Source organism: Zonotrichia albicollis, unplaced genomic scaffold (genome assembly GCF_047830755.1).
Source record: "Zonotrichia albicollis isolate bZonAlb1 unplaced genomic scaffold, bZonAlb1.hap1 Scaffold_95, whole genome shotgun sequence".
In the NCBI taxonomy this organism is placed as follows: domain Eukaryota; kingdom Metazoa; phylum Chordata; class Aves; order Passeriformes; family Passerellidae; genus Zonotrichia; species Zonotrichia albicollis.
In genome coordinates, this window is record NW_027428465.1 from 489,750 (window position 1) to 516,979 (window position 27,230).

General features: G+C 55.1%; 2 protein-coding genes and 1 long non-coding RNA gene across 3 annotated transcripts; 2 read left to right on the top strand and 1 right to left on the bottom strand.

Moving 5' to 3' along the window:
- The first annotated feature begins 9,101 nt into the window (after nucleotides 1–9,101).
- Nucleotides 9,102–10,916, top strand: LOC102071443 (DNA-binding protein inhibitor ID-3-A). The gene is made up of 3 exons (XM_005497401.4): nucleotides 9,102–9,643; nucleotides 9,843–9,914; nucleotides 10,390–10,916. Exons 1-2 carry the CDS (start codon nucleotides 9,323–9,325, stop codon nucleotides 9,897–9,899), a joined length of 378 nt encoding a protein of 125 aa, XP_005497458.2. The 5' UTR covers nucleotides 9,102–9,322; the 3' UTR covers nucleotides 9,900–9,914; nucleotides 10,390–10,916.
- A 3-nt stretch (nucleotides 10,917–10,919) lies between these two features.
- LOC141728118 (uncharacterized) lies at nucleotides 10,920–13,568 on the bottom strand. The gene is made up of 3 exons (XR_012578833.1): nucleotides 13,255–13,568; nucleotides 12,059–13,048; nucleotides 10,920–11,230 (listed from the first exon to the last, which is right to left on the bottom strand). It is a non-coding gene; the product is annotated as an uncharacterized LOC141728118 (long non-coding RNA).
- A 3,580-nt stretch (nucleotides 13,569–17,148) lies between these two features.
- On the top strand, nucleotides 17,149–25,855 carry LOC102063571 (transcription factor E2F2). Its single transcript, XM_074534478.1, has 6 exons — nucleotides 17,149–17,806; nucleotides 22,643–22,730; nucleotides 23,083–23,302; nucleotides 23,406–23,564; nucleotides 23,729–23,843; nucleotides 24,077–25,855. The coding sequence occupies exons 1-6, from the start codon at nucleotides 17,522–17,524 to the stop codon at nucleotides 24,560–24,562; spliced, it is 1,353 nt and encodes a 450-aa protein (XP_074390579.1). The 5' UTR covers nucleotides 17,149–17,521; the 3' UTR covers nucleotides 24,563–25,855.
- Nucleotides 25,856–27,230: the final 1,375 nt, after the last annotated feature.

Below are 27,230 nucleotides of genomic sequence, written 5' to 3' on the forward strand. Positions count from 1 at the left end.
CCCCCCAAAAAAACAAATACAAAAAAAAAAAAAAAAAACACAAAAACACCTAAACAAAAGAAGCACAACACCAGAAATTGCAAATGCATTTCACCACCCATAAACACAAACCCCAAAATAACAAACTTAAACACTCCCTGTATTCCATGCTGTTTTTCTCACAGTTTCTTCCAAACCTCTGTTGCTTTAGATGCCCAGAAACACCTGCTGGAAACAAGCTGAGATAGCTGAAAGAGCCTCTTCACTGAAATGGGAGGAGAGCTCTTACCCCAGCACATCCCAGAAAGGGAATGAAGCCCCTCAGCCAAGGCTGGGGTTAATATACCCCTCATACCTCTCGTTCCCATGGCACCCAGGAAAAGGGAGGGGGCAAATCCCACCGAGTATAAAAGCCCTCAGAGCAGCGGCAGCTGTTTGGCTCCTATGACTTGAATTCAAAGGGAGTAAAGGGCTTGTTATTTAAGAAAACTTTTCAGAAAAATAACAGCACTTTCTTTTTTGCAACCACTACTTGGAGCAGAAGGACAGAAAAATGGCAAGACATAAAACTTTGTGTTTAAGTAGCATAGCTCCATAAATTGGGTAATTGTGTAATTTGCTGTTGACTTACATAATTATTCTGTATTTAACAAAAGCCATTTAATAAATTAACACCCAAAACTCCAGCAGCTGAGCTGGTCTGACCAAATCTGTATGTTTATACATACAGTAAACAAAACCAAAATCCCAGTAATACCTATCAGAAGTCTGTGAAAGAAACCTATTGAAATCAGTCCTACCTCAAATACAACCCAACCCATCCAGAAAGTTAGCTTCACTCAAAAAAACAATTTACACAGAGTTAATTATACCAAGAAATAAAACAAGATGCCATATACCAGTAATGAACATAGTAGTGAAGGAAAAAAAAAACCACACTTTTTTTCTTTTTTTTTATTTAAACTAACTTCTTTTATTAGCTAGAACAAAAGCTTTTGCCAGGACTGTAACAGCAACTTCTTCTCCTTCTTCTCCTTCTGAAATTCCCAAATTCCTTACAACTTCTGAGTTTAAATCCAAGTAAAAAGCAAAATTTGTGCACTTGTGTGTTCGATGCTTCTGTCAGGTTCTCTGTTTCCCTCCACATCTTACATTTTCAGTCTTCACGTTGTCCTGTCGTGATGAGTTTGACAGAATTGGTAAATGTTAAGAGAGGATTTCCCTCCCCCTCTCCCTTCCTCCCTCGCCCCCTCCCTCCCCAGAGCTGGTTTCCTTAGTGCATTTCACTCAATCCCAAGCCAGCAATGATGCACGCTCACCACAAGGCTCACAGCTGCTCGGCTAAGATCAGCCATTACCGGCTAAACTCGGCTATTGTCGGCTGCATTCGCCTCTTCGGCGCGGTTCGGCTCGCTTCGGCCGAACTCGGAGCCGCTCTGTGCATTTCTTTCTTTCTTTCCGTGTATTTCTAATCTTGGTTTTCCTTTCTAGCTTTAGAATAAAAAAGCAGCAGTAGTAACTTTCAGGCTACCTGGGAGTAAACCCAAAACTATAATGATTTAAAGAAAACTATTTATTCCCTGGGAGCCTGAAATTTTCTACTGCTGCACGTGACATAGAGCTTTTAGTCCTTCTCATATATAGTTTATATTTTATACTTTCTGTACCGCCCTCTTCTCCCTACCCAAGGCGCATGAGCACACTGCCGCCATCATTGGGAGGGCAAGTGAGTGCCGTCCCGAGCCACCATCTTGAGTGTGGCGTAAGAGTTAGATTTTTTTTCTCTCCCCTTTCCAGTTTTCACCCCCTGCAGAGGCAGGAAAACTGCCTTGCAATCAAGTACAAAACCTGTCTGGCAAGCCCAGGATGCCAGCACCCATTTCTCCTGGATTTCCTCTCCGCAATCTTTGGTACTGGCAGAAGCCACCCCCGGCCGAGCCGCCATCTTTGTTGTGGTACCCTTAAGCATCCCCATTCCTCATACAGGCGTTTCTCTTGCCGGCTGCCTCAACCCGGTCCCGACGCGATCCCGCGCTCTCAGCGCCATTTTCTGCTGCTTTTCCCAGCGGGAGAAAACGGTTGGCGGGGTCGGCGGCACCGGAGCCCCGCGAAAAGCGGCAGGGAGCGGCGGCGACGTCTCTGCCGGAGTCCTGTCGCGGCCGCCATCTTGTATGTGGCTGGAGCCCGGCCCGGCTCATGCAGGGTCCTGGTACGCGGGCGCTTCGCCATCTTGAAATGGCAGCTCTATCCCGTCTGCGCCTCCGCCGCCCGCCGAAACCGGCCCCGCCGATGTTGTTCTTCCCAGCCACCGCCCCGCACGGCGGCCGCTCAAGCCCGGCCACGTCCCTTTGCCCTCCTAACTGGGCTTTACCGCTCCCCTCTGTGCACAGTACCGCTCTGTGCCCACAAGGCGGCAGCACCGCCCCCCTGCCCGGGCCGTGCTGGACGCGCTTTGGGGCAGGCAAGGAACGGAGGCTGAAGCTGCCGGAGAGCCTTTTGTATTTATTCCCTTCGGCCCCAACAGCTGTTCCTACAGTTTAAGGGCACTTGATGGGTTCATTCCTAGGTAAAAACGTTATAACATTGGTTTCAAAACCACTACGCATCTCTATTCAGAGTTTCCTACATTCCTGTGTACAATAGAATGGATAGATTCTTTCCAAATCATTCTTTCCAAATGGTTTTAGAAATAAATTCCAAATCTTTGCCAATACCTATAAAAACGAAAAACTTGACAGGTTTTGGTGTTCTACACCCACCCCTCCGTGTGAATTTTCTGACAGCTTTTAGTCTCTCTGGGGGAGAGTAACCCAGCATGACCCCCCCTCATTCCCCACTCACCTGCTCCTCCATCACAGCCTGGTGTGACAGTGTTCACAGGAGTCTTAGGATGAGGGAAGAGATGAGGATTTGACTCCATGTTTCAGAAGGCTTGATTTATTATTTTATGATATATATTATATTAAAACTGTACTGAAAGAATAGAAGAAAGGATTTCATCAGAAGGCTAGCTAAGAATAGAAAAACAAAGAATAATAACAAAGGCTTGTTGGTCCACCATCCACAAACTACAGCACTGACACCGTCCCTGTCTCAGTTTGCCTACTCAGAGTCTGAAGAGTGGCTTCTCATCACGCACTGGGGATGGAAAGGCACAATCTAGGGCAGGAATTATTTGGTCCAGTCTGAACTTTCACCAGCATCCCAGCCCCATGAGGAGGCTTGGAACCCATTCCAAGATATCAGCACATGAGGGGCCAGATGAATGGAGAGGTTAGAGAGGGGAGGTTGGGCAGGGGATGCTGGCAAGATATTTATACTGAGGATACAGAGGGAGCGATCTATGTCGCTCTTTGCCGAGCAAAGAAAATAACAATTTGGGCAGGTTTGAAAAGCACCGAAACCACAACAGGAAACCCAAATTGTACAAATGCAGATGTGAGTGGAAAAAGCTCTTGAGCTGGTGGCTCTGACTTTCACCTCCACTAAAAATAAACCTGCCTTATTAGGGGCAGATGGAGGCCAAGATAAAACATCTCTCCCTCACTCCCCACTATGTTTTTCCATGGAGGGGCTCTTTTGTGTGATGCCGGGTGATGTGGCTTTCTGGGGGTAGTGGGGATGGATGGCTTGGCCAGGGGCTTGTGTTGGGTTTTGGAGAGGATCTGGGAGGTTTAAGGGTTTTGGGGATGTGTGTCAGGTTTTCTGGAGGAGGGTTGCTGGGGTTGGTGTGATTTAGGGCTGGACAATGTAGGGTGGGGGCTGTGATGAGTTGTAACAGCCTCTGATTATAGTAAGGGCAGCCTGGCAATGCCACATCCGGCAGCACAGCAGGAACTGGGGGGAGCAATTTGGGGTGCTGAGAAAGGAAGGGATTGGGGGCTGGGATTACAGGGAGCAGCAGAACTCCTCCTGGGACCCTGACATAACACAGGCTGGGCTCCTTGTCCCCATGCCTGTTTCCCCACTTTGGACCATGCCAGGGTTACAGCACCCCATGTTTGCGGGGAGGCTGTGGCAGACAGTGCCAGGTTTGGGTGCCCATTGCCCCCCTGCTGCTGCACCCCAGCCCCCCGAGGATATTGTGGGAGTTGCTTCACTGTCACCCTAGCAGTGGCAGCGGGGCCCAGGCTCCTCTGAGCCCAGTGTCTCCACACCTGCAGCAGCCAGGGTTGTTCAAGCTTGCAGCCTTTGCACCCCTAGCCCCATCCTCCTCCTCCTTTTGCAGGGATGCAATTTGGATGGATGCAATTTGGGAAGGGAGAAATTAAAAAGATTTTGGAGAGAGAAGGGAGCAGAGCAAGGGGTGGGTTGAGCACCAAATTGTGAATGTATCTCCAGCAATGGCACAGCAGCACCTCAGCACTTACCCTGCTGGGGACACCCTCATGGACCCCCTCAACAGGGCCTGGGTTATGGGGGTCACATGGCATGAGCTGATCAGTCTTGGGCCCCTTAGGGTAACATGGGGATGTGATGCTCATTAGGGTAACATTGGGGGTGCCCCAAAAGGGTCCCAGGAGGGAAAAGACCCCTCAGGGTGCAGATGGACTCAGAGGGGCTGCTACCGTGTCATGGGTGGGGAGGGGAAGAGTGGGGTCTGTCCAGCCATGGGGGGAGGTGATGAGGACGGTGGCTGGGGCAGGGGGGTTGGCACAGGAAGCAGTGGCAGTGGAAGCACTGCTCCCAGCTCCCCAGATGCACCCGTGAGATAGGGCAGCAGGAAGCAGCTGAGGAGAATCCCGGTGCTGGGAACAGCCACTGCTGCCTGCCCAACACCACCTAGGCCCAACCCCACTGTCTCTCCCCACTCTGGGTACTACCCAGGGATGTTCCAAATGTCCCAGCCTCTCCTCCGCAGGAAACAGAGATGTCCAGGGTTTGCCCTGAAGAAGCAGCTGTGACTCCTCATGGGAATATATGGTTCCCTCTGGCTCTGAGGGTGAAGGAGACATGGCTCTGCTCTTGACAGGGCTTTGGATGAGAGGAAGTGTGGGGAAACTGAGGCATGGACAGTGACTGAGCAGCTTTGCCACAGTTCATGTCACAGTTCCTGGTTCCCTTCCAGAGAGATGAGAGTGTTCCTCTCCCTCCCTTGAGTACTCTGGAACAGGGTAATGACTCATGGTGTTCACTTGGTCCCCAATGATCACCAGCAGGGACTGCCCTGGGTGCTGCCTCCAGGCTAGGTTGGGCTCAGGCTGAGGGGAGGGTCCTGGGGCTAATCCCCTGCACAAACAGCTGCACATTCCCCAGGGCTGGATCAGGTCTCCTGGTGACATGGCTTGGGGGGCAGGGCACCTCACTGCTGCTTTTTGGGTGTAAGTGCCACTCCTTTTCCCCACCTAATTCTCTGCCGTTTGTCTGCTCATCCAGCCCCATTCATGGCCCATTATGGAGCCTCTGGTATTGTCTGGCTCTGGCAGAGGGTCCCTGTGGTGGGTGAAGGCGGTAAACTGAGGCACAGATCCTCAAAACGGAGCCAGGCTCCTTTCTGCATGGGCTGTGGACTAACATCCATCCATCCATCCATCCATCCATCCATCCATCCATCCATCCATCCATCCAATCTCCCAGCTCCAATTTGTAATCTCCATCGATCCTGAAACACCCCAAATCTGGGACATCGCAGCTCAATATAGGGGTGTCACTGTGGCTACGGGGACCCCAGGGAGGGTTTGTCAAACTACACAGGAACCTGTCAGCACATTCTCTGCATGACTAATGGCCAGAGCAGGGCCACAATGCCACAATGCCTGTTGCTGCCTGTCCTTGCCTATCTTGGACTCACTGTCCATCCAGGAGCACTTGGCCCCAGCACAAACTGAAATGTCAAGAGAGCTGCCACACAGTGTTCAGCAGGATCACCAAATGGTACTGGACTGCCTCCCCATGGCCTTTGGGATAATGTGGGAAAGAGATCTCAGAGCCCTTTAAGAAGCCAGAATCCCTTTTTTCCCTTGAGTTTCCATCTAGATTTCTTCTCCAGTACCACAACTCCATCAAATTGCTGCTGTGGTGTGCCATGTGGGTGCCCAAGATGGGGATGGGGGGGGGGGGGGAGAGGCTTGAAGCATCTCCAAAAATCTGTACATTATTCTCTGAGCTTTTGTTCCCATTTGGGCTGAGCCAGAGCAAGCCAGCCAGGTCCCTCAGCTTCCCTTGCTCTTGAAAGATCCTGAAGGTCTCTGAAGATCCCTGGTAAACGGGATTTATACCTCAGCCCCATCTGAAAAAGAATCCAGATGACCCCTGGGAAAGAGCCCTTCTTCCCTTTGTAGCTGCCTTGGGCAGCCTGCCACATCTCCATTCCTCTCCTCTCCCATCAAATCCCTGCCCCGCAACCAGGGCTTCCAGACAGCCTCCAGCTTCCAAAACACAAGAAATTCCTCCCAAAATGCTGGTGGTGTTCCCCCAGGACACAGGGACCCCCACACTCGCCCTCCCTGCCCTGCAGCAGCCAGGCCAAATCTGGCCATTTCCACTCCATGTTACATCCCTCACATCCTGTCACCTATAGTGACTTATTTCAGGGGGAAAAAAAATCAAACCAAACCCAAGCCCAAGGGGCAGATTATTTTGGGGTGGGGGGAAGCAACTACTTGTGAGGCTCCCCCCCAAGTTTTGAGGACCTTTGCAGATATTTGCAGCATGGGCAAATCCCCTGGGATTAAAAATCTGTTCCCAGGAAAAGGAGAAAGGTGGGTAGGGAGCAATAGCTGAGCTGTAGTGAGATACATGGTCACCCGTCCCACAAGGGGCTTTTTGGTATCATTTTGGGGTGCTTGCTGAGGTGGAAAATCCCAGCTCCTGCTTCTTCTGCTGCTTCTTTTACTTTTCATTTTAATAAAACACCCAGTGTGGGCCCTTTCACTACGAAATCATCATGCTCCAGAACATGCCCACTCCCTTCCTCCCCCATTTTCTGTTCTCCACACCAAGAAATCCATTCCTCCTGCAGCCACTGCATAAGGACACCCCAAACCCGGAGCTGGCACCGCAAGGGCACCCTAAAAGCGCCGCTTTGTCCCAGTCAAAAGTGAAGTGACCCATCCGGGCAACACAAACTTGGGGTGATCAGATAAAAACATTCTTGTGCTCCCAGCCCTCTCGCACACTCGGGGTATCCCAGGATTGGAATGAATGCCCCTGGAATACGGCGGCAGCGTGGCCGTGGCTGCGGCGGTGCGGGGGGAGGCGTGGGGGGAGGTTGCCTTGGCCACGCATCCCTCTGTGAATGCATGACGTGCGCAGGGCTGGCGCCAGGCTGTCTGGGGCCGGGAGTTAGATCAACACAGCTGGAGGGCCCGGGCCACAGCTGGGCAAAGGCAGCGGGTCCCGCCGCCCAGGCAGGGCCTGTGGGAACCGCCGCCAACAAAACCCCCCTGCAAACAAAAGCTCCCTTCCCAGTCCCTCTGAAGCCTTTCAGCGCCCCCCCCCCCCCCCCGCCATCCCTTGGGAAATGAGAGGGGGTGTATGGGAATAAGCAGAGGCTGTACGCTGCTGTTTTGTATTGAGGGGAAGTCATAAGAAGGATTCAGGTGGTGGTCTGAAAAGAGTTTCTGAATGTTTTGTAAACGTTTTAAAGATCTGTGTTAATTTCGTGAAGTTTTACAGTAATCATTTATTTTTTAAAAGATGTTTAATTCTTTTTAAACTTTATTTTGTTCGGGTTTTTTTGGGGGGAGGGGGGGAGTTGGTTAATGAGGGTAATTATGCATCTTCCCAAGCTGCTATCCTTTACACAGAGGTGATTTCCCAGGAAATTCATAACCAGTGAGGTGGGGGATTCGGGGAGATGGGGGAGGGGGGGAGTAGAGAGAAAAATAAAAGGTACAAAAATAATCCAAGCACAAAGAGTGTTGTATGCTGCTTTCAAGGTTTTTTTGTTGAGCAGCTCATGGCCTGGGGGAGATGTGGGAGGAAGGGTGCCCTCCAGCCTGCAGTCCCCAGACCCCTTTCGGGGTGGAAATAAACCCCAGCACTACCAAACTCGGATCTGGGCAGATCTAGAATAAATCGCTGCCGTGGGCAGGAGTAATTTGGTCCAGGTCCCTGTACCCTCAGCCCCCTGCCCCCGTCATTATCAGGGAGCCCTGGGCCAAGCAGGCTCCCAGAGTGCCTCCCTCCAACCCTCTTGGCTGTAACATTCCCTTCCTGCACTTTCATAACCAAGCCCCCACAACAACCCCATAACTAAATCCCACCAAAGTCAATATTTGGGGGAGAGAGGATTTTTCCCTTAGGCTCATCCTGACTCGCTGTCGGGGTGTTGCAGGGCTGTCACTACTGTGGGACCCCTCCACGTGCCACCCGCTGCAGTGACACCCACCGGGGACCCCAGATCGCTCCAGCTTTGGGCTTTTTCTGTGGACATTCTCTGATTCTGTAAGTTTTAAGGCAGCTATGGTAGAAGGGTAGTTTCCTTCATATCCTGCCCGCCCCCCCCCCAACCCCCCCGGCCGCCAATCACTTCTGCTAGGGATAACCCCTTTGCCTATAAATCTCCTCTCCCACCTCCAAAATAAAAAACCTTCCAGGCCTCTCACAGGCGCTGACCTAAATCTGGTTTCTCCATCGTAACCTCAGTTTTACCGCAATTAATTTTTTTCTGCTGGTCACAAGATAATTCCTGACGCCAGAAAGTCTGGAGGTCAGATGAGAAGCGGATTGAGGAAAAAGGCCGACACTAATTTCCTTAAAACAGGGAGGTTGGGAGGTGGGAAACCCCATCGTCCTGTCTAAAAATAGGGGCAATTCACTGGGAAGGGGAGTAGGACAGTTTCAGGGTGCTAGGATGTTGAAGGGGTTAGAGGGGGATAATCCCCAAGAGGTTTGGCGGGTCTGGCTATGGGGAGGGGGACCTGCGTGGTCGTGTCATCCCCCGTCGGGCCACCAAGGGTCAATCTGGGGGGCTGGGGGGAGACCGGGGGGCTGAGGTGGAGGGGTTAAAGGCTTCATTTATGTGTAGGGGTGGAGTTTGATGCTTCATTGACCCTCGGAGGCGGGGTTTAGGGCTTCGTTAACATAAAAGGGAAGAGATTAATAGTTATTTTACATAAAAGGGGGTTGTGTTGCTCAAAATTTGCATGTGGTGGGCGCGGTCAAGCGGCGCTGCTTATATAATGACGGGGCGCGTACGTCCCATTTTCCTCGATCCTCTCCGATCCCCAGCGAAATACGAAAGTTGGGGGTCCAGGGGGTGAGAGTCAAAGCTCTCAGAGCTCCCCTCTTTGGCGGTCTGGTGCTCGAAGGTCCCAGCAAAACCCCCGCTGCCGCGACAGCCCCTGAGGCTCCTAGGCATCCTCCCGTCCTGCATCTCCAGACCTGCTCTGAGCCCACCATGAAAGCCATCAGCCCGGTGCGATCCGTCCGGAGCTGCTACGAGGCTGTTTGCTGCCTCTCGGAGCAGAGTTTAGCCATCGCCCGGGGCAGCCACAACAAGAGCCCGGCCTTGGAAGAGCCCATGAACTTGCTCTACGATATGAACGACTGCTATTCCAAATTGCGGGAGCTGGTGCCGGGCATCCCTGAAGGCACCAAGGTGAGCCAGGTGGAGATCCTGCAGCACGTCATAGACTACATCTTCGACCTCCAAATTGTGCTGGAGGAGGGGTCCAAGGGCCGCGACCCCTCTTCCGAGGCCACCCTATTTTCCCTTAAGGTAAGGGTCGCTTCGGACTCGGGGCTAGGTATGTCGATTTGGGGAGAGAGGATCTGTTAGGTTGGAGGTGATAACAAGTCGGGACGGAGGTGCTGCTGGGTCCCCGAGTGTGTTGGTGGGGAATGGGGAGGAGTGGGTGGGGAGGAGTGGGGACCCCCCGCTGCCGGGGTAATCTTAAGCCCGTCCCTTTTCTCTGCAGGCGGCTGAACTCGCCTCAGAACTCCGCACCAAAGACGAGAGCAGTTTGTGTCACTAACGCCACCTCCACCAGGTGAGTGTCGCCTCCGATCACCACTGCCACCACCATCCGCAGCCCAGTCCCCCCCTCCCCATGTGCCCACAGCCCAGGTGGCGTCCTGGGGCCTCTTCCCGCCCCCAGCATCAAAATCCCCAGCGGGCCAAACCCCAGAAACCCATGCTTCCCTCTCCCCAATTTCCCCTCGCCCCAGTTTTTCACCACGCGCACCCCACCACCGATACCGATCCAAATAATGCAGACCAGTGCTCCCCCTTCCCCCCCCCCCCCCCAAGTCTGCCACCTGAACTCCAGTCCCCAACCAGCACCAACCCATCCCCAGCATTCCCAGCCGGGAGCCAGACACAGTCCCCGAGGAACTTGGTTTCCTGGCTCCCACCCTCTCTTCCCAAATTTCCATCCCCAACTCCACTTACCACGGCACTAATTACCACTATTATTTTTTTCTCCTCCCTCCCCCTCTGTTCTCTCACCTCCCTGTGCCAATTAGCAAACAGGCAGCGAGTGTCGGTTCCTGGTTCGTTATCAGCCGGAGGTAAATAGCAGCTTCCTCCGTGGCGCCGGGCTGTCTGCGACCTACCGGCCCCGGCATCGCGAGTGGGGAGCGGCTGGTTCCGACCCCCCCAGCCTTCCACCGCCAGCATCCCACCCACGGAGTTCAGCATCCCAGTTTGGGACCCGAATTCGCATGAGATATTTTTAATGATGGACTGATGATGAAGCGGAGGTTGTCTGTATATTTTTGGATTATAGCAGCGAGTCCTTTTTTTTAAAGGTGTTTAATGGGATGGCGGGGTGGGGATTAGGGGGCTTTGGGGAGGGGGGAACAAACATCCTTGAGTATGAACTAAACTGTCTGGGGCTGTGGCCTCGTGTATTGTGGAGCTCTATACTAGAGTATAACTTTTTGTACCTTTTGTGCAGGAAGGTGATTTTCTGCGAATATGCCTTGTACTTGCTTTATAAACTTTTTATAAAAGTTACCATTTTTGCATAATAAAAGCCAGATAATTTTGATTGGTTTTTCTCCTTCATCGCTGGGATGGAAGGAGCTGGGGTGTACCTCTGGGTGGGAAAACCCCCTGGGGGGGTGGGAGCCTACCAAACTTTGATGGGAACTTCTAGGGTTACAGTAGGAATCTCCATAATTGTGTAATAGCATTGAAATGTCAGCTCAAGTATGGGAGGAATTAACCCTGGGCCGCCCGTTCCTGGCCGTTCCTGGCCGAGGTGGCTGCCAGCTATTTTGTGTGCTGCTGTGCTTACCTGATACCGAAAGAGTGAAGACGGTGCTGCAGCCCCGGGGACCATCTAGAAGTGTAGCTGGAGCCCTGGGAAGGAGGGAAAAATACGCTTTTTTCCACTTTTAGTCATGTGAAAATGGGCTGATAGCTGCTATGATACTGGATTTGAGCTTCTACTGGGCTGGAAGGGGTGATGTTGCTCCCCCAGGATATACCCCATATGGGTAGAGGAGTTTTTGGACTGCTTTTGCTGCCCCAGGGAGTATTGAGAGAGCAGCCCCTGCCTGGCCCGATCTCCTCGGGGTCAACACTACAGGGAAGAGGTGTTGGGAGCAAAAATGCTTTTCCCTCTCCTTGGGTAATGCTGTGGTTTCCCTTTGGCCCGGGAGCAGAACAGATGTGACCCGGGGCTGGCTCAGCTGTGGAGCTGGATCATGCTCCCTGGGGAAGGTGTTGGCCTGCCCAGGATGAAGTTAAATTGACTTCACCCCCACCTGTAGCACCATCATCTTTATTCCCTGTGCTGGGCTCTGGTTTTGCTGCTGTGGGCTTAGCCAGGCTTGATGTGGATCCTGCCCCCTGGCATTGGGGTGTCCCCAGGGTGCTCCAGCATCCAGGGGTACATCATGGGAAGAGGAGAAGGGAGAAGACACAAGGGTCTCGGAGCACAGAGTGATACAAAGCTTTGCCCTAACACACTGGCTTCAGACTCTACCCAATGGAAGAACAGGAGCTTGGGGTGCAGCAGGCACCTGCCAAACGCTCCTTGTCCATGGGCATTTCCACAGAGAAAACAGCACGTGGAGCTTCCAAAAAGCACCACCTGGTCCAACTGGATCACCAGCCCCTGGGAACTTTCCTCCCTCCTCCCAGCTTGATGTCCCCAGGCTCCCCAGGGCCTGTATCCTCCTGCACCTCTGGATGGGGTAGGATGCGGTGACATGGGCTGTCCGGGCATGGTGAGAGGCAGGTGAAGGTGTCCATCCAAAAACCACTGCATCTGGGAACAGAACTGCTGTTATGCTCACAGTGAAAAAATTAGCTTTTGCCATCTCCACTGGTTTTTGGCTCTGGAGGAAAAGGCAAGGGGTGGGTTAGGGGCGAGTGTCCCCACATTCACCTGGGTGTCATGGTCCTCCAGCTGTGCCAGTGCTGATGTGCCAAAGAGATTTAAGTGGGATGGGTGGGAAAAGCATCCTGGGCATGAGCCAGGGGACAGGGATGAGTCTTGGTACCTGGAAGGTGCAGCTTCTTGCAGTGTGAGCACTCCATCCCAGGTCCTAATCGGTCCCTCATCAGAGATGATGGTGGTGGAAATCCTAGACTGGTGGGAGCGTTAGTGAGCCTACTTTGGGGCAGGAGTTACTTGGAGAAGTGGGGCTAGGATAGGGTGGCAGAAACCAGTCCTGCTGGGGCTTTTTGGATGGAAATGACACTGGGGAGGTGGAGGGGGACTGCAGCCCCTGGGGAGTGGAGGTGGCCCCTATCCCCTCTCAGGCATCAGGGCAGGGGATTTCCGAGGCCAGGGGCTGTGGGGGTTCGGCTCTAGCTCCCAAAAAGCCTCCCAGGGCCGCTACCTCCTCCCCCGTGGTGGATGGATCCCGGCGCTTTGCCCGGAACAGCTACCCCGGCATTCCCAGACTCTGGCACAAGCCGTGTTCAGACCCCACTAGTTCCCTGGACTGGGCTGTCAGTGTCCAGTACTTTCTTTGAAACGCCTCTAAAAAAAAAAATAGGAACCCCCCCCAAAACTAAAAATAACTGCTGGGACTGGGATTTACATCAGGGGGTTGATGGGATGATTTACCCCGTGGGGCAGATGGGATTTACCTCGGGGAGAAGATTTACCCCATGGAACAGATTTATCTTGGCTGTTGTGGGATGCCGATGCTTTCCTGGAAAACCCTGATTAAAAAAAAAAAAAAAAATTAAGTAAAGAAAACGGGAAAAAACACGCAGCTAAAAATAGCCGCAAGGGCCGAGATTCACCTCGGGGAGAACAGCTGGAACGAGAAAAATGCTCCTGGCCGAGTAAGCCCGGCGTTACTTTTACCACCCCAACTGCACTGCAGGGGTGGAGAAAAGAGGGTGAAGAGGGCAAAAACTAATACCGGGGGGGGTGAGTGGTGAAGGTCGAGCGCGACCCCGCCGCGGTGCCGGTGGCCCGTGATCCGGCTCGTTCGCCTCTTGGCAAGCGACGGAGTCTGATGCAATCGCTGCGCTGACGGAGGCGGCGGTTCCCACCTGTATTTGCCATTGTGTGCCCGGAGCTGTTTGCAGGTGTTTGCTGGCGCCGCGCTGTCTGAGCCGCACTTCCCTCCTCCTCCTTCTCCTCCTCCTCCCGCTGCTGCCCCGGCCAAGGCCTGGCCCCGCGGCCCCCCCGCCCGGCTCCGCGCCAGCCGCGCTGACACAGATGCTGCGCGCACACGCGTGACCTTGGCCAGGCGCGCTCACGCGGGGAGGGGGGTTCTGGCCCCTGAGCGCGGGTGTGCATACACTCACTGACACGTGTGGCATGAGCATATTCACATGTGTGTCCATGTATGCACACATGACTGTGCATTTGCACACACCTGTGTGCACTTACACACGTGTTTATGAACACTGACACGCATGTGTAAGTGCACGTCACACGGGCAGATGTGCATACGTGACTGTGTTCAGTTACACACAGCTATGTGCACTCACACATGTGTATTCAGATGCTGACACGTGTCCAGGCACACTCACACACATGCATGCATTTACATCCATGCCCATAAACACTTACAATATGCCTACGGGCACTGACGTCTGTGCACACTTAAAATACAGGCACACTTATGTATACGTGAGTGCACTTACACACGTGCCTACACACGTGTGCATGTATGCACAGGAGGGCTCATCCTGCAAACCAACCTACGTAGGGGCTCAGCACCCCCTTGGTTGGACCTCCCAGTGATGCTGTGGAATTAGAGGAAGCTGTTCCTGCTCCCTCCCCACCCCCGTGGAGACCATCCTCCGTCGTGGTAGCCAACCCGCTTGTTCCTGTCAGTCCTGGTCTTCCCCCTCCCACAGGTGACATCAGGGCTTTGTCCCACGGTGGGACTGAGGCTTCACGCATGTCCCAAAATCTGTCGGGGACGAGGGAGGGTGGATCCGCAACGGCGCGGGCCCCGCAGCCGCGACTCGCTGCTGCCGTCTCCAGGGCAGAGGAAGAAGAGCCCGGCTCACCGGGAAGGTTCTCCCCTCGGGAAGATCTGGGATTTCACATTTCCGCTGGTGTACCCTTGGAAACGACCAGGATTTGCCCCGATGCCTATCCCGGGAAGATTTGGGATCTCTTCTGCTGTTCTCCTTGTGAAGGATCAAGACCTTCTCTGATGCCCTTTCAGAAAGGACTGGGACCTTCTCTGTTGCCCCCATTCCAGGCACAGGGATGTGTGGCATTGGGCTGTGGGGGATGCTGACCACGTGTGCTTGCCTAGTGGCCCATCACATGCTCTTTGGACAGTTGTTCCCCCCAGTCTGGGCAGAGCCATAGGGCAGCAGCACCCCTTGCACCCTCTCTCTCCTGGGAATGTTCCTTGGGGAGGAAAATTTGGGAATGGGATCTCATTTGGGGTCCACAGCCCAGCTTCAGCCCCCTGCTTTTGGGATATAGTCAACCTCCTCCTTGTGCTCTGCATCCTGATGAGGTCCCTCACCTCCAAGCTGAATATGCAAAAGAATTTCCAGATCCTGAGGTGAGTGATGGTGTGGGGGCTGTACCCCTAAGCCTCTGGTGGTGCTCTCTTGGTCTGTGCAGAGATGCAGCAGCCCAGGTGTAGTGCCACTATTGCATGTGCTGAATCTGCACTGGGAAAAACAACATAATTACTTGTTCTTCGCCATCAGCTCTTCACCCTGCTTTTGGGGTGCAGTTCAGACCCTCCCAAGACCCTCAGGGGAGAAGCTAGGAGAGGTCTCCTGGCTCCTCCTCTCGCTATGGCCAGAACAGTGATGGGATCTTTCACCCTGCTCCAGGGTGAGGAAGCTGTTCAAGGGGCTGATTAGGGGTGCTTCAGGCCATCCACGAGGTCCTTCCAGACCTCTGTAACATGACAGAGTGAAATAAATAGTCTCCAAGGTCCTTTCCAATCCAAGCCCCTCTGGCTTGTAGGGTGGAAGCTGGTGCAGGGCCTGCCCTTCTGGACACCTTGGTGTCACAGGAAGATACAAATCAGTGTCTTCCGGTATGGGAGAGGACTTTGCTGGTGGAAAGCCATGGCTGTAAAAGGCTTATTGAGCAAATATTGGGTAGTGGGAAACATGCCCTTGACTCACAGCACAGCACAGCTGAGGGGATGAGAGCCAACAAGTTTTCCCACCTTCTGGGTCAGCCCTTACCCCAGTGAGGTGACGCTACCAACATGTGTGGATGTCACCTCTGCTTTGCCCAAACTGGAGGATTTGAGGACACAAGCTGCCAGGCCCACCCCATACCCCAGTGTCCTTATCCCAAGAGTCATCCACTGGAGCGAGCCCAAGGCAGGCAATTGACACAAATTTATCCACACTGCTGGTCATGGCCTTGTTTTTGTGCACTGGGATCAGGACAGCTTTGCCTTCTTCCCACAGAGAGGGAGAAGAAGGTCTGGGTGGATTGATTTGCCAAGCTCAGCCACACTCCTGGCACAGGGGTTGCACTGCCCAGCTGGGGTAGCATCGCTGCTGCCAGGCCTTTTGTTCTGCCTCAAAGTCTCGCACGGTGGGAGGCAAATGACTATCCTTGATCCAAGGTTCCTGGCACATTTCTAGGTGCCTCTCCCAGCTGAGTGTCCTTCCTTGTCCATAGCAGAGGCCATGCCCAGCATATGTATCCATCTTTCTGTATTCCAGGAGGCTTCTTCACACAAAAGTCCATCTCTGCACATTATTATCCTTATCCCAACCTGAGCATGGAGTTGGCTCTTCCTGAAGAGGAGAATGATGGAGAGAAGAAAAATGGGGAGGAATGAATGGGTGTAGGCATTTGTCTCCATTACCAACCAGGTAATGGAGGCAAATCAGGGAATGGAAAGGAACCAGGGGACAGAGACAAACAAGGTGATAGAGAGGGACGAAGGGAAACCAACTGCTGTGGCTTGGTTGCCTCAGCAGAATTAAACCCCGGCCTGTCTCAGTGGCTGTGGTGGCCTTTTACTGGTGCCAGTAAGGGTCAGAGTTGCCCTTGCTCGGGAGTTTGCCATTGCCTCGGTGATTCCTGTTACTGCTGCACTCTGAAATACCCTGTAGGCCAGCTTGGGTGCCCTTCATCCCTTTTTTCTCTCTCCACTTAGTCATGAAGACCTGGTGCATTCATTCCAAGGACATGGGTGGGGTGCATGTGGAGCAATGGGTGGCAGGTTGAATGAACTATGAGTGAACCAGGGGCCAAATCTCCTCATGCTGACCCCCTCTGAGATCCCTGCCCTCCCCCAACACCACTGTCACCTGTCTGCAGGGTGGGGAGGTACCTGACAGCCTCTGGCTGGTGGAGGCCAAAATTTTTGTTTTAAATAGAGGTGGCTCCCTCTCCCCTACCCTGGGTTGCTGTAACTGGGGATAGGGGTGGGGAAGCGATGGGAAGGGTGGGATAAGGATGAGAAGATGAGGACTGGGGCTTGATGGAGATAAGAGATAGTGAGCAATGCGGGATGATGGGGTTGGAGGGTCGCAGCCCCCGGGGTGGACCCCACCAGATTGATGGGGGGTGAGTATCTTCGAAAAAATAAGTAGCAGAAAATGTATCCTAGTCCTGATCCCCAACTCAAAAGCACTCCGCCCCCAAAACAGGCACCCCTATCCCCAGCAGGTGGTCTCAAGAAGGTCCATCCCCTATTTGCATCGATGACCCCACCCGCCGCGCGGCCGCTTTAAGGTCCCTCCCGGCCGCAGCGGAGAGGAGGGGCCACGGCGGCGACAGCCAATCAGCACGCGGCGTTTTCCGCGGGAATTCCGAATTTCGCGGCACGGGTTTTGGCGCTTAAAAAAAACCGGAAAAAAAAAAAAAAAGAAAAAGAAAAGAAGCGCTCGGGGCCGGGCGCGATCGGGCGGGAGTGGAGCCGGGCACGGGGGTCCCGGCCCAGGCGGGGCCGCTCTCCAGCCACCCCGGCCCCATATGGCCCCAGTGCGGCTGATTTTTGGGGCCAAAAGCGAATTTTCCGCCGGTTTCGGCGGCATCGCCGCCGCATTCGTCTCTGCGGGTTTTTTTGGGGGCAATTTGGGGACCGGCCGGTGACATCGCCCGCCGGAACGCCTTCTCGCTCCCCCAAAATGCCCCGGCTGAGATTGTGACCCCCCGCTCCCGGCTGCGGAATCGCGGGGTGCTCCTGCCCCCTTCCCCGGGCCGGGCTTCTCAGAAAGGACTTTGCAATGCTGCGGGTCTCCAGGGGAGTGTCCCCCTCCCCAGGGAGGGGTGGTACCGCCCTCCCGCCTCCCCCTCCCCACCGCCACCCGAAGAAAGTCATGTCAGTGATGGTCTCCTGTGATCCGGGGGCTCCCAGCCTGGGCAGCCCCCCGTTATCCGCAGGCTGTTTCACCCAGGTCTACACGCCAGCGGCTGTCAGCGCCCCCGCTTTGCGGGGCGGGTGCCTCTGTGACACCCCCCAAGGTCCCGAGCTCAGGACCCTCTGTTCGGCCTCGGCGGGACGGCTGCCGGTAAGATGTCTGCATCCCGTCTCTTTCTCGGGTGCTGCTTCAGGGGCACGGGAGGCTAGGGATGGTGCTGGGTGGGGAGCAAGGGGTAGGTGACCTCAGCATGTACAGCTCCCTCTCAAATTTTGCAGCTTATATTGGAGTTTGCACCCTCTAATGTGTCTTTCTGGGGGTGGGGGAGGGTGGGGTCTGAAATCAGAAGTCGCAGTGAAATGGCTCAGATGTTTCTCAACTTCCCCTCGCCCCTGCGTGCCCGCGGCTGCAGCTTCCGCTGCTTGGCCTTTTTCGGCCTCATTTCCCTTCTCCAGCTTGCAAAAAGTCCGGGTTGTGCCTCAGCACCCGGTCAGCAATCCCAGGCGCTTTGAGAAGCCCTTTTTATGGTGGGGAAATGAGGAATGGGTACAGGCAGAGCCCCTGCCTGGAGCTGTGACCCCCAGAGGTGACCCGGGCAGGTGGGAGGACACAGAACAGGGGTTGCTTTCTAACCTTGGTTTCTTCCCGTGGCTACAGTGGGGCTGGCAATGTCAGATTTTTGGGAGGGGTCTCATCCTCCATGAGATGTCATGGATCACCCCAAGGCTTTATAGCTCAGACCCTGGTGCTGGGAGTTGGGTAGGGGGTTGCTGTCCCATATCCCTGCCGCCAAGCCACGGGGTCACGATTGTGTTTATAAAGCCCAACACTAAGCTACAAAGCTACCCCTAAACAGAGAAAGTGAGGCACAAGCCGAGTGCTGGTCCCGTGCCCATTGTCAGGGCACACAGGAGGCTCTGCCCAGCCTGTCCCTGCTCCCGGAGGGCCCCCTCCGAGTCGTCGGCCCTGCCAGCAGCTGGCATTTAATTCCTGCCTGCTCCAGCCTGGGCACACATCCAGCCCTCACTGTGAGCCTCTGTTTTCCTCGGTCCTGGGAGGGATCCCAGACCCCACTAACACTGATTTAGTGTTCCCAAAGTTTGATTTATTTATTTATTCCTCTCCCGCCCCCTCCCCTTTTCCCAATCCCTGATGCTTGGTGCCAGCTGGGGACATTGCTGCAGCGGAGGGAGAGGGAGTGTCTTTGCATACCCGTTTGTGCCATGGCTGGGGGGCTGGATGCGGCTGTTTTGAGTTCCATCCCGGGGGACTTTGGGACCACCTGTCTCCTCTCCGGCCTCTTTGTCTCCAAACTGTGTGAGACATCCTGCATTGCCACGGTCTGTTGTTTAAGAAGACACCATCATTTCTGCCCCCTCCCTTAAAAACACCCCACAGACTCCCAGTACCATTTCTGTGGATGTGCAGAGCTGGTTTTGGGCTAGTGGCCCCTTTGTCATCATCATCATCACCCATTCCAGTGCTCAGGGTACTCCTTCCTGCCACCGTCCCCTAAATGTGGCTGGGGAGTGGCCTGGGGGTCTTGTGTTACACTTGGGACATGAAGTGCTTGTCCTTAAGTGACATCTGGGATGAAGAGGTTTTGGGCTACCTGCCTCTTTGTCATTACCACCATTATCACCCACACAAGGAGATGTTCCGTGTGCTGCTGCCTACAACCATCCCTTGAGCAGGGTCTGGGGGCTCATGTGACAACTGGGGACACCACACGCTCCTCTCTCCCCCTTGGTGGCTTTGGAGAGGCATTCCCCCCTCTCCCCACTTCCTGCTGCCATTATCCCATTTGTGGTGCTGAAGATACTGTTTCCAGCCCCAGTATGGCGCTCAGAGCCCTGACAGCGGGGGTTTCTGCCGCACACACCCTGTTTATGGCACAGCCTTTGTGTGCAGAGCCGAGGCAATCAGATACCAGCGTTTCCTCCCAGTTCCCAAGCAGGGCAATTGCAGCCACTCCTAACGGCTATGTGCCACATGAGTGATTTGGGATCACATGGAGGAGCCTATCACCCCACGGGAAAGGAGGATGGGTTGTCTCCCACCGTCCAAAAAAGCCTTATGTTTACCATACTCTCCAATTTGAGGGTTCTGGAGTAATTAAATGTCTTTTCCTTCAGGGAAAAATGTGTATTTTGGAGTGGGTTTAGCCCATGCCAATCCCATCGTCAGTGTTTGCCCATGTTTGGTCTCCACAGGGGCTTAGGGCTATGTGAGAGCACTGGAGAGAGGGGTGTTTCTGCCGTGGGATCCCAGCTCCTCACCCTGAAGAGGGACAAGAGTCCTCTGTGGTTCTGAACGAACTGGCAGGCCTGAGCCATCTGTGCAAAGAGCACCCAAGACTGGCAGCGCCTGTGGGTTGTGGGAGAACCTGCTCAGCAGCACCCCAGATTCTACAGGGGTGACATAGTCCCATCCCCCCACCTTGATCCCATCAAAGGGTTTTCTGCATAGGCAAAAGGGGGGATTTTGGGGGGAGGGATGGGTGGGGAAGTGGTGATTGTGCTGCTGCCCTTGGAGAGGCTTCTTTGGCTATGGCTTTTAAAGCTCCTCACTACCGGGAAACATCTCCCAGGATGGGGCTGTTGGAGGGGATGCAGATGTTAGGTGCACCCTAGAGTAGGGAGCAATGCCTGGGCTGAGGGTACTGTCTGCTTCCCCAGTGCACGGTGGTCTCACTGTCTCCCAGATCTGGGATCAGCCTCCATTCCCCTGTCTGCCTGTCGTGCACTACTAGCCCTCAGCCACCCCAGGCAGTGGGGGACCCACCTGTGGGGGTGTGACCCAGCAGCCCCTCAGCACAAGCAGCAGGATCCTGGAGTGGCCCTTGGCGCCCAGCCCCGGGCGCTGCGTTCCCACGCCCCCGGTGAAAGAGGGAACGGGGGGAGCCCTGTGAAGGGCCGGGCAGAGCCCGGGCAAGCCCGGAGAAGGCAGCGGATGCTGCTGAAAGGGAAGGTTGGCAGGAGAAGCCCTCTGCGGGGGGGCTGAGGGATGCTCTGATGCTTGGGCTGGGCTCAGGGTGTAGCCCCTGGCGCCAGGGCTGGGCTCAGGGCTGCTTGGCAGGCAGAGCTGGCAGGGGGCCCAGCCTGCCCCCTCACTGCCTTATATACACCCGAAATTTTGGGGTCAAGCCTGATTTCCCACCACCATATTGCGTGTAGATGGTATGTTCCCACATCCTGGAGAGCCATGGATGGGGGCTGGCAAGTGGTGTGGGGTGGTCCTGCCACATCTTGGAGGGGGTCTTTGGGTGTGGTCCCTGTTCCCCTACCTACTCTGGTTTATCTTCCCCCCCCTCCCCCTTCCCCCAGTGCCGGTAGGGTGCTGGGAGCCTCTTGCTGTGCCCCACTCAGCTGTTGTGTGCCTAATCCTGCCCAACTCGGGGGATGGCAGCTGGGTCACAAGAGGGAGCCCCTTATCCATTGTCCCTTGCTGGTGGGTCCTAGAACTCAGGGTCCTGCCGCTGTCTAAGCCCACTAAACCCCCAAAACTGCACCTGGGGAAGGAGGAGTCCCCTTTATCCCCTCCTACACATGGGGACGGGGGATTCGGGGGCTTTGGAGGCCTCTGGAAACACCAGGACCTGCTATGGGTTTCTCTGTGCCTCAGTTTCCCCATGGCTTGGGGTAGGTTGGGTGCAGCTGATCTCCCCAGCAGTGATGGCAACATACATTGGCCATGGCCATCCATGCTGGAGAAGCAAGGGATACCGGCGGGAGGGCAGGGTGCTGGCAGATGGATGGGGTCTTATCTGAGGCAGGTGTTTCCCATGCGCTCAGCATTAACTGTTGTGGTGCCGGCAGCTGCAGGGCAGATCTGGGGCCACGAGGCTGGGGTTGGAGGCAAGTTCACTGGGAAAAACCTGCTCAGGGAAGGGTGGGAGGGAGCAGATTCCCACAGGAGCTCGGGACCAATCTGGCTCCCTGGGGGGGAGGAAAACAGCCCCTGGCGCCTCTCCCACCAGCCCCCTCGGGTGGGAACGAGGCAGAGGTGCCCAACCCTTCCCTGCACAGTGCATTGTGCTCCCAAGGGAGCCGCCGTCGGAGCCGGCACAGGGACCTGGGTGCCATGCGGGACGTACTGGGAGGGACCCTGTGGGACAGCCCGGCCTGGGAGCAGGTACTGCTGGGGGCTTGGGATGGGGCTGGGGGGCTTCTTTTTGCTGCTGAGCCAGAGCATTCCTCCACAAATCACTCTGTGCGTGTTTGTGCGTGTGAAGGGGTCTTGGGGGATTTGTTTGTATTGGTGGGGGGGGGTGGGGTGGTGACAGCCTCCAGTTCTCCTGTGGATTTAACTCTGCTGTATTTTTCCCTGGGGCCCTTTGCCCAAGTGCTGCTCAGGGTTCCTTGGTGAGTTTCAAGGAGCTGCTTGCCATGGTGAGGGGACAGCAGGTGCAGGGATGTTTGTGTCCCCTCCCAGAACCCAGCATATTTCCCTCACCCCAGTTTCCCTCCAGCTGCGTACACGTGTCCAGGGGTCCCGGGGGGGGCTGAACCCAGCTGGTCCCAGGTGTGCTGGTGGCAGCTGGGTGCCCTCGGCTGCCTCAACCATGACCTGGTGGGAGGGGGGAAGTGAAATCCTGCACCCCAGTGGGCAGGGTGGGAGGGTGAGAATCTGGCTTTGGAGCTGCTGCATTCCCAGGGGTCAGCGCATGGAGCCCTGCCAGGAGCTGGGGGTGAGGGGGAATCCTGGTGGATTCCCTGTGACTTGCCAGGGTGTGCAGGAAGTCATGGAGGGTGACGGGACCCCTCATCTCCTCTCTGTCCAGTTCTCCCAGTGGCCTCTCACCTCACTGCTGGGTGCTGCTGTGCCCCTTCCCAAAAGGAGTATTGCAGCTGGATGAGCCTCTTGCAGGATTCCCTCACCCCAGGATGTGGCACCCAGGGCTTGGCTGATGGCCCTGGGGCAGTGTGGGGAAATCAGAGGGGTGTCTGGCTTGGCCACAATGCAGGGTTTTCTCTCATGCTCCAGGCCAAGAGGAAGCTGGACCTGGAGGGCCCTGAATTTCGCACGCCCAAGGGGAAGGGCTGGACACTGGCACAGGTCCCCAGCCCCAGGAGTAAGTGATGTGGGGTGAGATGGGGCAGGGAAAGATGGGGGGAGCAGACCCCACTTCTCTTCCCTCTTAGAGCCATGTCCCCTCTAGCACTACCTCATGTCACCTCCAGCCCATATCCCACATGAAGGAGAGGATGGGGGGGGTCTCTCAAGTCCAGCCCAGTGATACCTCCATCCCACAGGCCTGGCTAAGGAGAGGATGGGGAGATCTCTTCTCTCCAACCCTATATAATCTCTGTCCCAAATCCAACACTAAAGAAAGGAAAACGTGGCCTCTGATGTCTAGCCCCATGTTACCTCCATCCCACATCCCAAATTAAGGAGAGGATGGGCGGTCTCTTTTTTCCCCACAGCCCCCAAGTCTCCTGGGGAGAAGACTCGCTACGACACCTCACTGGGGCTGCTCACCAAAAAATTCATCCATTTGCTGAACGAGTCTCCCGACGGTGTTGTGGATCTGAACCGAGCTGCCGAGGTGCTGGAGGTCCAGAAGCGTCGCATCTACGATATCACCAATGTACTGGAGGGCATCCAGCTCATCCGCAAAAAATCCAAGAACCACATCCAGTGGATGTAAGTGATGGGACACAGGGATGGGGCAGGGTGGGGGACACGTGGCTTGGGGACACACGTAGGGTGTGCTGTGCCATCGCTCAGATGCCATCTCCGTTGGCAGGGGGACAGGGATCTTTGAGGATGCAGCAATGGTGGCGAAGCAACAAGTGCTGCATGAGGAACTGGCCGAACTGGCTAGGACAGAGAGGATGCTGGACCAGCTCGTGCAGGGCTGTGCCCTGCAGATCCAGCAGCTGGCTGACAATGAGTCCAACCAGAGATATCCTTGCTGAGGAAGATGGGAGGGAGGGCAGTGTCTTGGGCATCTCTCTGAGCCCCTTCTCCTCCAGCTGTATTCCCCTGGGCTTGGGGGGTGTTTGGAGGGATGCAATGGTTTTGTCCTGCTTGCAGCCCCTCCTTTTCCTATACCTCGTCTCTGTCCACGCTGGCATATGTCACCTACCAGGACCTCCGTGCCATCAGCAGCTTCCAGGAGCAGACGGTGATTGCCGTGAAGGCTCCCCCTGAGACGCAGCTGGAGGTGCCAGACTTCAGCCAGGTGTGTGCTGCTGGATCCGTGACACGCTTGATGGGTCCTTCTGGGGTATCCCAAGGACACAGCCTAGCATGACCCTGGGTGGTTTTGGGGTGTCTCCATGGGGCTGTTTGACTCTGAGCTGGTCCTTCAAGGGTTGCAATGCCCCAGTTGGATCCCTCATGGGTTGGGGCTAGTGGAGTTGGATATGGGTGACCTTCTGGGTGCCCCCCCTGAGCCTTATTCTGCCCTCCCAGGAGAACTTCCAGCTCTACTTGAAGAGCACCAACGGCCCCATCGAGGTGTACCTCTGCCCAGAGGAGATCATGGAGGAAAGCCCCACCAAGGACCACCCTGTACCCTCTGCTGTCACTTCCCCACAGGACCACTCTGTACCCCTTTGCCTGACAAACAGCTCCCCATCAGCCACACAGCCACTCCACCCCATCTCCCAGAGCTGGGGCAGCACAGGAACTCCTCTCTCACCCCCATCTCTGCCTCTCCCAATCCAGGGGGGACCCAGCTCACTGCTGGAGATGGAGTCTGGGCTCCTGGGCTCCCCTGCCCACCTTCTGCAGCAGACAGAGGATCAGCTGCCGTACACCCCCTCCCGCCTGGAGCTGGGACCCTTTGTTGCTTTCTCGCCCCCCCTGGAAGAGGATGACTATCTCTGGGGGCTTGAGGGCGAGGGTGTAACAGACCTCTTTGAGACATATGACCTGGGAGACCTGCTGAAGCACTGAGTGTCCTCCAGTCCCCATTGCCTTTGTTCCCTCCGGCCACTTGTGTCCTGAGCATGTGGAATCTGTGGGGTGACTGGAGAGATTGGGGTATGTTGGGGAGTACTGGGTTTTCTGAGGACTGGGTGGAGAGGGGCCTTGTGTTGCTCACCCAGTGTGGCTTCTCTGCACTTTCCTGGGTTGGTTGTCACCTCACTGGGCTCTGAGAGTGCCTTGTGATCCATCCAGGACCCTTTCCAGCATCCTCCAATAAATCCATGGGACACTGATTCCCACCATAACCTCCCACCACCCTGGGCATGCTGGTAGACTGGGAATGCCTTTGGGTGCCCCACATGGGTTAGGGGTGCCCTTGGGTGGCAGAGAAACTTCGTCCGTCCCAGAATGGGCTGTGTCATGGTTTGGGGTCATTCCAGTTGCTCCTCAGTTAAACTGCTTCTTCACAGTCACAACAGGTCATTTCCAGTGGCATTTTCCCCACCACGGCTGGAATATCCTTAAAAAACCATTGAGGCAGCAAAGCTGAAGTCATCTTTGGGTGAGGGAAGGATGAAGCTCTGAAAAATCTCTAGCCACATTTGGAGCCATATTCCCTGAGGGGCTGCAGCCCCTCTGCCCCAGTGCACACCAGCTCCCTCCAGCCTCTTGGAGTTGCTGGTGCTGGCAGTATCAAAACTGGAATGTACTGGGAACAGGTATGCCTGTGGGAGGCAGAGAGGGGCTTGGGAAACAGCTTCGGACAAGCCCTGGGACATGGGGTAGGATAGGGCTTTTAACTGTAGCATTCTTTGCTAAATATCTGTAATTATTGCACTGTATTTATCCGGGTTTCCCCTTTGGTGTGGGGCTGGCAGGACTGGGAGGGGTTGGATTTGTCAGTGGTCTATTTAAGTTGTCCTTCCTTGGGTTGTTGGTGCTCCTCTAGGTTGGCTCAAGAGATGGTGTGGGTGAGAATGTTTTGGCCTGGATAAACTTGTGGCGCTTGATGTTTTCTGCCCAGGAGGGGTTGAAATAAAATAAAATTTTGGTTTTATAAAGGGCTGTTTTCCTCTAAGCAGCAAAACATTGGAATGGTTTGGCTGGAGAGGGGAGGTGAGCTGGTTTTGCTCCTGTTTCAATGGCCTTGTTTGGGGCTTTTCAGCTGGCCAGTCTGCTCTGTAGGCACTTGTGGAGAAGGGGTTGCAGATGAAGCTTTGACTGGAGTGAGGAGAATGAGTCTGACCTGCTCAGATTGCTGATTTCCAGCTCAAATCTGGCTGAATTGACCTTTTGCCTGAGCCAGAGCCCCTCCAACCAGGAGTGTGGAAAAAGTCCCACCAAGGCTGGGGTTCAGCTCCCTATGGATCTTGGGGCTGGGTGGGCTTGTGCACCCCAATCTGAGGTCTGCAAAGCAAGATCCTGGGGGAGCTGTGTCCACGTAAGGTCCTTCCCCATGTGTCTCCTATGACCTGGCAATGCCACCAGTGCTGGTGGCAAAGTGATGGTCAGTGGTACCAGATGATGTCCTGTGGCATGTGGTGGTACCCTGCAAGGATCTTTGAGTCATGGGGAAATGTATATATTGTCCTAGTGAATATCTATATTGTATTTGAATATATGTCTGTTACTAATAGAAAAAGGGGGAAATGTAGTGAGAGTCCTATGTACTGGATTATTGGATAAGTGGGTCCTAGCTATTCTAAATGAATCACAGCTGCGAAGTCCTTAGTTGGGCAGCAGCTGTGGCTCGTGAAGCTAGCTGGGATAAAAGGGGGTGGGGGTCGAGGGTCTAGGATAAGCCCCTTTGGAAGCTACGAGGAATTGCACTACAGAGTACAGAAGCCAGAAGGTATGGACTCTAAGAGTATAATAACAACAATACAACAACAGTACCCGGGTGATTTCTGGTGGTACCCAGTGACGGCTGATGGTACCTGGTGATGTCTCGTACTCGGGATCGTGGCACGTGTTGGCGTTGCATAGTCTGGTGGTGTGGAGGAGGAGAGCCCCGGGCCAGGTGAGCAGGGCGAGGGGCACAGAGGCCACATCCCCCGTGGGGATGAGTGTCCTACCGCGCGAAAGGGGATCCCCCTGGACGGTTTACCACCGCCCGCGCAGTCCCCAGGCCAGCCAGGAGGTGGCAGGGCCATATCGGCCAAGGGACCGCAGGTACCCCGGGGGCAGCGGGGGGATCGGGGGCTGCCTGTCTGCTCCGAGGCTCTTACCCCAAATCCCTGCTGCTCCAGTCCTGCCTGGGCTGCAGCCTTTTAACTCTCTGCCTGCCAGAGCCCTGCCGAGGGCTGTCCTGGGAGCTCGGCAGATGTTGGCTGCTCCCAAATGGGGGGAGGATACCCCAAACTGTGGGCTCGCCTACGTGCCGGTGCCAGAGAGCTGGAATCTTTCAAGCGTAGCTGTTCACCCAAGGCTTATGATGGTTATTCCTGTACCCCAGTCCCTCTCAGCACCTCAGTAACCGTGTGTTAGAGGAGGACTTGGGCTGGTCCTGGGTAGGCACATACCTGTTTTACTGAGCCCCACTCCTAGCTCAGTAAAAGGGTCGAGGGTCTGATTCACCATGGGTGAGCAGTGCAAGGGGCATGGGGAGGGGTATGCAAAGCCCCCTTGCACCCATGCTGGCCTCTCTCATGGCAAACCAGTCACAGTGAGGCTTTTTGCCCCTTTCTGTTCCAGT

Coding starts and splice junctions, on each gene's coding strand:
- LOC102071443 (XM_005497401.4), top strand. CDS start 9,323: ATGAAAGCCATCAGCCCGGTGCGATCCGTCCGGAGCTGCTACGAGGCT. Junction 9,644..9,842: donor CCACCCTATTTTCCCTTAAG/GTAAGGGTCGCT, acceptor TTTTCTCTGCAG/GCGGCTGAACTCGCCTCAGA.
- LOC102063571 (XM_074534478.1), top strand. CDS start 17,522: ATGCTGCGGGTCTCCAGGGGAGTGTCCCCCTCCCCAGGGAGGGGTGGT. Junction 17,807..22,642: donor CCTCGGCGGGACGGCTGCCG/GTAAGATGTCTG, acceptor CTCATGCTCCAG/GCCAAGAGGAAGCTGGACCT. Junction 22,731..23,082: donor ACAGGTCCCCAGCCCCAGGA/GTAAGTGATGTG, acceptor TTTTCCCCACAG/CCCCCAAGTCTCCTGGGGAG.